Consider the following 12,592-nt stretch of genomic DNA (forward strand, 5'->3'; position numbering starts at 1 on the left):
TCTCTTACTTTGTTTTTTTATTACGTGACTAATGAACAAATTACAATACATGGATTACAGTATTTCAACATAATTGTCCATTCAAAGAAACACATTTAGTTATGTCACTGTTTGAAAGGGTCCCCCACGAGTTCCATACAGTAACTTACAATTGTTAGTAGGCCTACTGGTAAGATTCTTTCCAACAGAAACATAAACGTATCACTCCTTAAAATGTATGGATGCTGGGTGATTTGAATCTACAAAGCTTCATATCCTTTCAAATAGTTTCAATGGTTTTTTTGCATATATTTTTCCTTACTATACTGAAGTTATATTTCATCAATGCATCTAACTTCAAATTCAAAGCATACTTTTTCATTTTGTCTGTGGAGAACCCTGTTCAGCGTTTCAGTCCAAAGTTGTAGGTTAAGTTTGGTTAAACATTTTCTCACAATGGCTTCCTTAAATTCAGGAGTTGCGCTAACAGATGTGTCCGCTTTAGCTTCAGGTGAAGGAAAGCCACATTTTCCTTTTTAGGCCAGAGGTATCCAAACTACGGCCCGGGGGCCATTTGAATCGGCCCTCGGCAAATTAAAAAAGAATATGGCCAACCCATGAAATTGACCTACAATATACCTAACCTCTAGTGAGCGGCCCAGCCCTTCGTATATTTTTCTGTATGTGGCCCTCGGTGAAAAAAGTTTGGACGCCCCTGTTTTAGATCATTTGCACTTCTGTCCCGATGATTTTTTTCTCCATATATTTTTGATCAACTCATTTTAGTCCCAAGAATGTTCACAAAACATGAACAACATAAAGTGGAACAATACATGTATTATCTGCACCAGTGTTACAGAATACACAGAAAGATAGTAATTTTATATTTTTCGAAATGTTAACCTTTCTGACCTTACCTATTAATCATTCTGATATCGGCAACACACAGTATTGGACCTGCTGTTCATCGAAGATATCCTTATATTCAGTATTTATAGGTGAGAGAATTGGAAGCCAAATAAAAGAGCCTGACTGAAAACTGAATATCAATATGTGAATGGAATGTGGAATGTTGATTCAAAAAAATACAAAAACAAAAACATGTCAAAAGCAAAAAGCAGAAGAAAGAAAAACAGATGTCTCACCAAAAAGAGGTATTTATCACGCTTTACTTGACAAATTAATTTTAAGGCTACTTTATACTTCTACCAAACAAAGATACATACTGTACTTTGTATTGTATTCTATCAATTTTCCCTGCTATGAAAATACTTACTTTGTAGACTAAGTGTTTACTTACAAAACATATGAGCAGTTTATAAAATATGAAGCATTGTTTAAGATTAAACCAACAGTATATGGAGCTGTTGAAATCAGCCTTAACATTTAAATGCAGCTTACATGATAGCCAATATTACTGATCCTATAATATTATGATAACACTCAAAGGGGCCGTTCTGCAGTACTTAGTTTGTTACTTGTGATCTGATGCTTTCTGTTCATTTCATTGCCAAAACTTCTGTAGCCTTTGATTAAATCAGTTATTGAATCAAGCAATCTTAATACTCTTTCAACTAATGGTTTTGGTACAAAATAGTTGTAGAACTGTTGTTTTTTGCTAATGTGGCTCCAGTTGGTGCAAATACCAATACACATGAATCATATAAACTGGTAAAGAAGTCAGAAAGTGAATGTTTATTTTTGAACAACTTCTAATGTTTTTAAGTTACCTGCTCAAAGAAAGTAACATTAATCCGTCATTTATAGTCATCACTGTGATATGCTTTGCTCCATATGTGTTTTGGTGGCAATAATAGCACTACTACTACATGTAACATTTTGTCACTGTTTTTTTCCAAAAGACTACAAAGGTCAAATAAAGCCCTCTGGATCCTGATATAATGGAGAATGAGGCAGAACATTTCTATGTCAGCGAGAGAGATTCAACCTCCAGAACTTCTAGCAAGAAAAGCGAGAAGACGGCCTCCTCCCCCTCCTCAGTAACCTCTGAAGTTGCCAGCACTATCGTCTCAGAGATACTTGAACGATCTACTGGGAATTTATGCGAGCTGTTGCAGTCTATCTCCAGGTGGGAGGCTGATGACGATGGAGATAAATCCTCTGCTGCTCGTCGTGTTAACCAAAATATTGAGCATGAGTTGGACCGTTTCTTTGGCCTCCGGCGTCTGTTCGCAGAATACCAGGGAGAGACACTGGAAGACGCAGACAAAGACATTGTTCCTGAGATGGATTCAGCACCAGGACCATCAGGACAAGAAGGACATGAAACTACAACTACCAGTACACAGACATCTCGTGATTCTGATGGGACACATGAGAAACCTAAAGGCAGTACGATCTATGAGAACGTGAAGTCTGCATTGAAGCACTGCTTTAAACTGGAGCAAAAGAGAGCAGATCAGAACTATGGCTTTCCATGTCCTGAAGAGGCGTTTCCCTCGGCCCATACACCCCCCAGTGAGGACATCAGGGACGCAACGCATGAAGACCTGAGCTCTGTCCCTCTGCAGTTGGTTGATCATGTGGAGCATGAGAATTTGATTATGCGAAAGACTTTAAAGACTTCCTCACACACAGGTGAGATTGTCGGATTAGACAGCAGTGACTCAACATCTAAAGGAAATATCCAGAAAAGGGTGTGCTTCCAGGAGATGGATGAACCCTCCCAGAACAAAGATGTCTACCAGACTGCTCTGACTGTCAGTGCACAGGGGTTTTGTAAATCCGACTGGACAGATGTGAAATCTGCAAACAGACGTGAAAGCAACATCTACAAGAATATGAAGTCTTCACTGAAGAGCTGCTTGGAATCAAAGCCGAAGAAAAAGGTCCAGCTGGCAACTGAAAAGGATTTGGATGAAGCTGTCGAGTCTGGCTCTACAGACCTTGTCACAAACACAGAGTCTACACCAGGACCCTCAGGGAAGGATCTTGAACCTCCTCAGGGCCACCTGGCAGCTATCAGCAACTTGACGTCCAGCAGTGAATCCCCGGAAGAGATATGTATCAGTTTCTCCACTGGCTCCAGTGAGGACTTAAAGTTTGCTGAGGAAGTAGACCTGAGCTCTGTCCCTATGGACCTGATGGATACGGCAGAAAGGAATGACACACCAGAGAGTGTCATAGACAAATCGATGGAGGACGAACTAGTCACAGTAATGGACGCAACACCAACAGTTCCCCTGGTGTTGCTGGGTGCAGGATATGTGGATAAGTTAGTCGAGTCAGCCAGCAGTGAATTGACGTCTGAAGACAGTTCTCAGACAAATTCAGGATCCCTGTTTTCTGGAGAGTTGTCCTTTATGGTAATTGATGAACCCTCCCAAGAACACGAAATATATGTCTGCCAGACTGCTCTGAAGGACAGTGCAAAGAGGTTTTATAAACCCTACTGGACAGGTGTGAAATCAGCAAGCACACGTGAAAGCAACATCTACAAGAAGATGAAGTCTTCACTGAAGAGCTGCTTTATATCAAAACCAAAGAAAAAGGTCTGGCAGGCGACCGAAGAGGATTTGGATGAGGCTGTCGGGTCTGGCTCATGTCCTTACTTGACATTTGAACTCAGTAACCTGACAAATTCAGCATCCCCGTCTTCTGGAGAGTCGTCCTTTGTGGAAGCGGATACACTCTCCCAGCAGATAGACAAAGATATCTGCAACCCTGTTCAGGCTGTCAGTATACAGGAAGAGTCAACAAGCAAGGACTCAACATCTCTCTCTCCATGTCCAGAGGAGGACAGACTTCCTGAGCATTTCCAAGAGGACAATGTAGACGCAGCCCTACCCCAGCTCACTGGCCTGAAAAACATCTTCTACAAAACAGTCAAGGGATTCTATGACAGCGTTAACGAAGAGTACGTTATTTAATTTCCTCACTGAGAGTCCTTTGAACACTTAAATACAATTCACATTTGTTATGTTTTTTGGTGATTTGGCTTTGTTAAACTGTTTGCTTGTTTTCTTTTTTAGGCAGCGGATGGTATTAGGAGAAGGTGTTTATGACCTTAATGTGAACGACAAGCTGGCTAGCGTGTGCGTGGAGGGGCTGAGTCTCATCATTGAGACCATCACCGACATCTTTTCAAAATCTGTGAATCAATATGCAACACCGTACGGTTCCTTGACCTCTTCCCAGGCATGTGCCAATTTGTCCTCAGAGACTCTCCAAAATAAATGTGTCATCATAGAAGACAACCTCCAGCAGAGTCTGAAAAGCTCGTCTGCCGAGGCTCTTAGTAGCTTCGTTGATGCTGACATGTATCTTGGCATAACTCCAAAATTCACCGAGGGCATCTTGAGAGCGATCAGTGATGAGGTTACCTCTGTTCAGTCAGAGACCATAAATGCTTTTCTGAGCGGAGGATCCTCCAATGATCACTCTGACACCTGCTGCAAGTCCTCATGTTGCAGGTTATGCAAGAGGAGGCCGGCAATCGTGGAAGTGCAATCCCTCTTTACGCAACACAAGATAGTAAAAACCGCAAAACATTCAGATGCAAGGAGTAAAGATGACAAATCTAGCAGTTCTCATACAGGAAAAGTTCAGGAGAATAAGCTGGAGTGGTGGATCTGCTTTCGTAAAATGAAGGAGAAGAAGATCCATCCGGTTTCCGACAAACAAGGAGACACGGAGGTCAGAGTGTCAGCAGATAAACTGTCCCCTGGACACAAACTCTCCTCGTCTCCTGGAGCCTCATCGAACGTCTGCTCCACCCCTCTGGAGTTGTTTGATTATGAAGATGAGGATGAGGATGACACATCAACGGACACCGGAAGCAACCCATCTCCAAACTGGTTTGACTTTTTTCGAATAGATTCAATGGAGGATGAGGACGAGGAGGACGAGGAGGACGAGGAGGAGGAGGAGGAGGATGAGGAGGAGGACGAGGAGGACGAGGAGGACGAGGAGGTTTTCATTGTCCCAGAAAACCGAGAAAGGTTACTTCCGTTACAAACTCAGACCATGAAGAGAAGCTTCTTTTGTCCTCATTCTGTTGATTCTGACTCTGGGAAGAATGATGTCATGGCTGCCAGGAAGCGCAAGGATACATTCACCTGGGTAATGACATTGATTAGACTAGTTTGAAAGAAAACACAAGACTATATTAAACAAGATTTGAGAAAACATAGCTAAGTTACATAGAATAAAAAAGCTTAACTAAAAGGCACTGTTCACTTTTGCCACACATTTGAAAGATAAATGAATGACACTTGATAAAGCCATTTTGTGTATAAAATTACTGGAATTCAGGTTTTCGTTTGTAGATATTACTATTATGTTTGCTGTTTTTCAGGATCTGAGGTTGTGAAATTAGAGTTGGCTTCTTTTCCAGACCTCTCGTGTCATCTCTATGCTGAACTGTACAGGTTTATTGTTTTAAAACTGTTTACTTATGCTGTTTTTACATTTTAATCACAGGTTCAGAAAGCTTCAGCGTGGGATCAGCCTGTCCGGACCGAAAGGCCGTGTCTGCTGAGAAAGATGTTCTGCTGCTGTTCCCTCAATGAGTGACCTCTCCACCAACTGAAAGCTCTTCTCTTTCTTCTGCCTTAACTGTTCTCTAACTACAGACACAAGACTACTGCAACTACAAAGAGACACAAACAACTACAAAGAGACCAAAACAACCACAAAGAGACCAAAACAACAACAAAGAGACACAAATGACAAGTTTATTCCCTCTCTTCGCTACCCTTCTTTCTATCTCGATAAAAATAAATAAAGATATAACTGCAAGTTAGTGTAGTGTTTCTGTATTGTCAATGGTAAATGATGTCCTTTTCTGGTAGTATGTTGCGTTTGTAACATTGTTGAGGATCTATTTAGTGGGTTATCCGGCGCTTTCAATCATATCACATGATTTTATTTCATTTTAAACACTAAGGGTTTAATTTAAGGAGAAAAAAGGTCACATCATATAATATGTCGTTTTTAACACATTGTAATGTAGTTTATTGTTGTACAGGGCATTATACTGTAACCATGACAAAGGGGTGACATGACTGAGTTCTATGTCACATCGAAGCCAGTGGTCTCCTTTTAGACTAACATGTATGATTCAAGAGGGAACTCCTTAACATTATTCCAACTGAGGGCTTTCCTCACATTTTGTGCTGCAAAATCATGGGATGAGCTTCCAGAAGATCATGTAGGCTCCTTAACTCTTTAAAATAAAGATTGATAAGTTATTCTAAAAAATAGTATTATGTCCAACTATAAAGCTGATCTGTGACAGTTATTGTTATTTTAAACATTTAAAAGTATTTCACATTTAGTGATTGAGATTTTTAGTTAGTAAGTTACTGCACATGTTATTCATATTTGGTTGAAAATCATTTTTTCAAGACTTCACTTTCAAAACTGACAAGATAAATAAGGTGCTCAACTGTTTGGGAGTGTGACAATATTTAACACGACGCTTTAATATGCTGTGAGTGAGGCAACTGAAGCTGAGCAGAAGCTTCTCAGCTTCAGTAGTGCTCAGCTGTCCCAAGCAGACACACACACACACACACACACACACACACACACACACACACACACACACACACACACACACACACACAAAAACTAGGCTGGGTTTGCCTGCTGGCATTACTCATCCAATCTCCCATCTGTTGGAGTCTCATTTGGAAAGTTGAGCATGCAGGGGACTGATCAGCAAAGCAAAGCCAGAGAAAGTCTGAAGCTTCAGGGATCCTATGTTAGGAACCATCTCACTTTTAGAAGACGTGGAATTCCAGTTTTACGGTCAGTTGTATGAATGATCTACCCTCTATCCTCTTTTAACCCATTACTAACACTCTCGGGTTAGTGTTGGGTCGTTTCTTGTTTATGAATTTTAACATGAAAAGGACCAAAGCTTCACTTGGGGTTCCTTGATATCAATTGGAGTAACCTTTTTATGATTTTTAAATTACCTTTATCTCAGGATTTCATTTATTTAGGAGAAAAACCTAAATTAAGGCGAGACACCCCAGGTGAATAGGGTAATTTTTTTAACTTAAAGGTATCAGCTAGAAATTTTTTCCAGTTAATTACTTACAATAAGGCAATTGTCTTTTGTATTACAAGTTTTCTGAAATAGCATGTTTAAATATGCAAATTAGCCATTATCTCATCAAATATGTGCATATTTTAACACATTTCAGGAATCGAAATCTGAACTTTGGATAAAGCCAGGTTCAAAATTCTTGTTTTATTTTGTAGTCATATTAGTATCTAAGGCTTTTACAGAAGGGATTTTGGATATCTCTTTTTATCACTCCATAAATCAGAAAATACTGTCAACAGCCCTAAAATATCAATTTTTGCCATGTTTTTAGGTATACAATGTTGTATAATTCAGGCTATGAATGATATATGAACAAACCCTTCTGTAAAAGCCTTCATAATATTGATAGGAATATAACTGGAAGGTTTGGTGTGTCTACGTGCTACTGAAGTTGAAATTTTGAACTCAGAGTAGGAGAAAAAACTCATTTTGAGAAAACGACCTTTAAAGATTGCAGTGAGGCGCTAGCTAAACCCTCCTGTTCTTTGGATGACAGCTTGCGCCTCGACGCACTCCGTGAAGGTATTTCATGTTCGGGGTCATTTGTTTTTTGTATAATCTTGCTTCGTGCAAGGGATAATTGTTGTCATCTTCTCTGTAAACTTTTTTTTTTCGCCGTTCTTTTGCCATTTTGAGATTTACATTTCTAGCGGAAAGCTAACCAGGAAGTGTTTTAGCACACCACGTGACGCATCTGAACGAATCACGTTGTCTGAAATTGACACCAGCCAATGAGATTTCGTTTCTTGGTTTAAGACCCCTTTGTGCTTTCACGATTGGTTGCTGATACAAAGGAAATGACCATATTTGGATCCGATGAGATTGTGCAGGAGAGACACAGCTTTCCAACGATATCTCTGATGACATGGTGCAAACAGCGGTCGCTGTACTTTATGCTACGTTAGAAAGCTAACTTTTGGTGAATTTAGGAGAAATCTACTGACGCAAATAGACAAACTATATTCAAATAAACACTTAAATGTGTATTTTGTACGTTTTCCTTCCAAAAGCCTGAAAGAAAACATGTTATAGAATCAAAATAGCACAAAATCTCAAAATTGACCAGTGCTTGAAAAACGATGTTTTTGCCTGCCGTGTCTCGTTAATACATTTGTAAAGTTTGGATCATAATTTGTTCCTAAGTTCAGGACATATGGAAAACCTGATCACAATATTTTTTTTACAGAGCCTTCATGAAAAAGTGCCTCGTCATAAGGTTACAACCAAAGAGATTAAGAACAATGGCCAAGCCCAGGGAGCAGGCACACTAAATGCTCAACATTCCTCCAAATGGCTTGTTTTACACAAACTTTTTGCAGTTATTGTGCTCACTTTTTTACTCATTGTACATTTTATCTCTTTTAAGACAACTTTTATTGGTATGCAAAAAATATCTATAAAATACATTATTGGTTGTCGGTTTAGTTATCAAGAGAAGGGGTCCATTGTAAGGTAAGGAACCACTGGTGTAGAGCAACCAGAGAAGGGGGAAACCCTCTGGATGTGTTTGCCATACATTTCATAAAAAGCCATGAGAAAGGCTCATGAGTTTAACTTTTTTCCGGAACAGAACTCACTGTTCACTGCATCTGATAATAGACTGCTGTTCACTGATGACAGAAGCAATGCAAATCAGAGGAGAAGGTCTATGAATTCAAGTAAAAAAAACAAGAGAAATGTTAATCTTATTTTCACCTGAGGTTCCTGGATGGTTATTTATTGTAAGTCAAGCTGAAATAAGTTGCTTTCCTATGTGATATGATTGTTTACAAGGATTTTAGAGGACACTGTTTGGGGGAATCCCTCAACAGAAACAGAAGTGATGCTCTGTGTTTTGTTGACAGTGCCATCTGCTGGTCCGTGCTCTGAATATCTGGAGGAACTAAACTTCAACTGACCAAACGACACCATGGCTAACTGCGACTTGTAAGTTGTCCATATGTGGATAACTGATGCAAAAATGAAAATATTTGTAAAGTAAGGAGTTTTTAGGCCAGCGTCCCTGTGTGTGGTCTCTTTATAATCCTAAGTAACATTACATCTCATATGTAGTCGTACACCAACACCAAACATAAATCACACTTAAGAAACCCTAAAGATCCCCTAAGAAAACCCCCCAAAATGTGACTTCTGAGGCATTCAATGACTCAGTCAGACCACCGTGAAATATAAACCACATATTGGTCTTTTGCGTTTCAACATTTGCTTCTCTGTGTGACATTTGCTACCCGATGATGACAGGATGGATGACAAGAACTCTGTGGATATTCATGACGACCCCCCTCCCCCCAATAATGTGATGAAAGAGGACGACAACACGGTGAGACATCCTATATCCTCAACATATCATGTGGTACACACACATCAAGAGGCTGTATACCATTTATACATGCCAAGCAACTGCACACAAATGTTACATTACATTGGGAAATATTAATGTTGGATGTCAACATCCAACATTGAAGCTTAGGCTATATCCAAATCAATGGTTGAATACAATTAAATTACCAAAAACTAATTTCAGTTTGATTGTATATCTAGTTTTAGTGGTATGACATAGACATAGTTTTGGACTTGCTTGCTTAGAGTTTTAGATGAACAACTTTTTGCAAATCCATAAAGTTTTTCAGTCCAAAACATCACATTTTGAATCTGTTATGTTTATTTATTGGATTTCATACAGCCTCATGTCTTGTTATCACACCTGATACATTATGTTGGGACAGATATCACGTCCCCTGTCTTTCTGCTCTCTTGATTTGTGAAATATCGCCAAGGTAGTTTGTATAAGTCGACTCTAAGCTGAAATGTACTGACACAATTTGGGAGGTTTGTTTAGGATTGGTGTCAGCTAAATAGAGTTGCAGAGTGATGGCGCTGTAATGTGTGAACTGTCCCGGGTATTATCAGTTATTCTAGTGTAAATCCACAGCCAGCGGCCACAGGACGCCTCTAATCCTGCCAGAGATGGAGAGTCAGAGCCAGTGCAGCCTGTCAGGCGTCCCTCTGAGTGTGTGCATGTGTGTGTGCACATCTTTGGATGTGTGTTTGACATAGGGCTCTGTTTGACTGTGCTGTAGTATATTTAGGAGTAGGTAGCAATGTGGAGCTTTGTATCATTCAGTCAGAAATTCTGTCTTGCTCCGGTGTGTGAGCGCTATTTTGAGATGTGTGTGTGTGTGTTGGGGGGGGTGTCAGTAGTCACAGCTCTGACGACTCTGGCTGATCTGATACAGTTTGTGAGAACAGACACCAGACAGACTATATGACTCAGTCCGCAGGGTGCTTCAGTATTAATAGCATCGTTCTTAATTATCAATCTGCTAGGCTGTGGGTGGTGCAGGCTACTAAGAATGAAACATGAGTAAAAAGGCAAATCTAGGACAGTAATAAACAATTCAATGAAATCCTTAAACTGAATAATTTATGAACAATTCATCTTTTTTTCCCCGACTTTGCTTGATTGAAGAAACAAATAAATTGCCCGAAGGCTTTTTAACATTCTCCATTGCTGGCTGCTGTTACACTCAATTTAAGTGCATTGTGTTTTATGTTTTCCGGCAGTTTTGTATTGAACATTTATGACCCACTGCCCTTTCATCACCCAGGTGTATTTCATATATGATGAGGAAGTAGAGGTGGAAGAAAAAGAGGAACTTCCTGTAGAACCAGTGAGACCAGTCAACGACAGCGCTCACAAGTTTAAGGACCATTACTGCAAGAAGCCAAAGTTCTGTGACGTCTGCGCTCGCATGATAGTTTGTACGTCCACCTCTCTTCCTTTCTTGCAAGACAAAAAAAGTGGACCTCAGTGCCTCTTGTTCTTCCCTGATGTCATTTCGCCTGATTTTGTTTCTCTCCTCAGTAAACAACAAGTTTGCATTGCGATGTAAGAACTGCAAAACCAACATCCACCACCAGTGTCAGTCCTATGTAGAGTACCAGAAGTGTTTTGGCAAAATTGTGAGTTTATGGAGTAATATAGGCGTTAACAAAACAATGCACTGCGGAGAATTGACCTTCAGATAAACAGTGTACATGCTCCTCTCCTCTTCCAGCCTCCAGGATTCAGGAGAGCGTACAGTTCTCCTCTGTACAGCACTCAGCAGAATGCCACCGTCTCACAGCTGCTGCCCTTTTGTGAGTCCAACTTGTGTACATTTCTTAAAGCTAAATGGACCATTTTGCTTTGCTTAATCTTATTTAGTAAATATGCTTCCACATGTAGAAGTATTTACAGATGATGCAAGAGCACAAACATTTTTGATCAATCTTTTAATTTTGACCTCCTAATCATTAGTATTTAGTCATGTATTTGAATTATGACACCATCATCAGATACCATAAGAGTGGCTGTTCTTTACAAAATACCACAGCTCTACCCTGCTTAAACTTTGCTACGGTGTGTCCAAAGTCACAAATAAGACTAAGATTGCTGGGATAACAAAGCATGAACAGCCCTTCTTTAAGTCCATCACTGCAGTCACATTTAAGTTGATTCTACTTAAATATACTTTGTTAGAACTGCATACTCATCTGAATGTGTGTTTTCTCTTAATGTGAATGGATCAATGACGTTTGATGCGCAGCACAGTCAAACCGCACTGACCCAGTGTTTGAGACGATGCGTATCGGTGTGATCATGGCCAACAAGGAGCGTAAAAAAGGGTCAGATGAGAAGAAGAATGTGAGTGTAAATGCACAAACAACATTATATTTGTATTGCACCTTTTCATTGATGTCAAAGTGCTTCACTCAATGTTTAACATATTCTCTACAGTACAACAAGTACATCTATGGATTTGCTAAGCTGCTTTTATTTACTATTTACGAGTACTTTGTCGACCATTGTGTACTGTGTGAACTACTTCACTACACTTTGATGTATGGGTACCCCTGGTGTGTTACAGTATATTTGTTATAATGTCTTATGTAACATTTATCTTAAATTGATTAGATGATGATGGAGGAGGATGATGAGTCCCAGCCAAAACAGGAGGGTGAAGAAGGGGAAGAAGGTGAGTGAGAACAGAAAAGTTATCAACATTGGAAAGGGATTGTTTGGTTCCACCCTGGAAGGAAATGTTTTTGTGTTAAATAGATAAAAGAAAAGAAAAACTTTCATTATTTGTTTGCCTTCAGTTTGTGCTTTTGGGAGTTTTTTCAATGCTAATGTTTAATCACGACAAACTGTAAACAACATTAAAAAGTATTAACAATGATTACATTTGGAATGATTTGGTTTTTTGTCTCATTTTTATTCTTGCGACATACCAGCAAACACAGAAGGAGACAAGGCTCCAGTAGATGACAAGGTATGAAAATGTGACAATGAAAACAACAACAATGATGTAAATGAAAACATCGCTAAGATACTTTCTTAAGGCAGCACTTTATGTGTTTTTGTTGATCAGAGTAAAAAGCTCAATGCAGGGAAGATGGGCGTGTTCAGTACGGCTCACTACTACATGGCTCTGTACCGCTTCAAAGCCATAGAGAAGGATGATCTGGACGTTCAGTAAGCCCCCCCCCCCC

The 12,592-nt window shown here is 39.7% G+C and overlaps 1 protein-coding gene across 1 annotated transcript in view; it reads left to right on the top strand.

Moving 5' to 3' along the window:
• The first annotated feature begins 6,674 nt into the window (after nucleotides 1-6,674).
• Nucleotides 6,675-12,592, top strand: part of LOC104945017 (SH3 and cysteine-rich domain-containing protein 3-like) — a 7,951-nt gene continuing 2,033 nt past the window's right edge. Inside the window, exons 1-10 of the mRNA XM_010770639.1 lie at nucleotides 6,675-6,753; nucleotides 8,902-8,983; nucleotides 9,299-9,377; nucleotides 10,666-10,819; nucleotides 10,923-11,020; nucleotides 11,116-11,197; nucleotides 11,647-11,744; nucleotides 12,015-12,075; nucleotides 12,335-12,372; nucleotides 12,472-12,575. Of these exons, the coding sequence (XP_010768941.1) occupies nucleotides 8,967-8,983; nucleotides 9,299-9,377; nucleotides 10,666-10,819; nucleotides 10,923-11,020; nucleotides 11,116-11,197; nucleotides 11,647-11,744; nucleotides 12,015-12,075; nucleotides 12,335-12,372; nucleotides 12,472-12,575 (731 nt within the window). The 5' untranslated portion in view covers nucleotides 6,675-6,753; nucleotides 8,902-8,966. The remainder of the gene's footprint in view (nucleotides 6,754-8,901; nucleotides 8,984-9,298; nucleotides 9,378-10,665; nucleotides 10,820-10,922; nucleotides 11,021-11,115; nucleotides 11,198-11,646; nucleotides 11,745-12,014; nucleotides 12,076-12,334; nucleotides 12,373-12,471; nucleotides 12,576-12,592) is intronic.

This window comes from Notothenia coriiceps, unplaced genomic scaffold (genome assembly GCF_000735185.1).
Source record: "Notothenia coriiceps isolate Sejong01 unplaced genomic scaffold, NC01 NC01_scaffold00009009, whole genome shotgun sequence".
Lineage (NCBI taxonomy): Eukaryota > Metazoa > Chordata > Actinopteri > Perciformes > Nototheniidae > Notothenia > Notothenia coriiceps.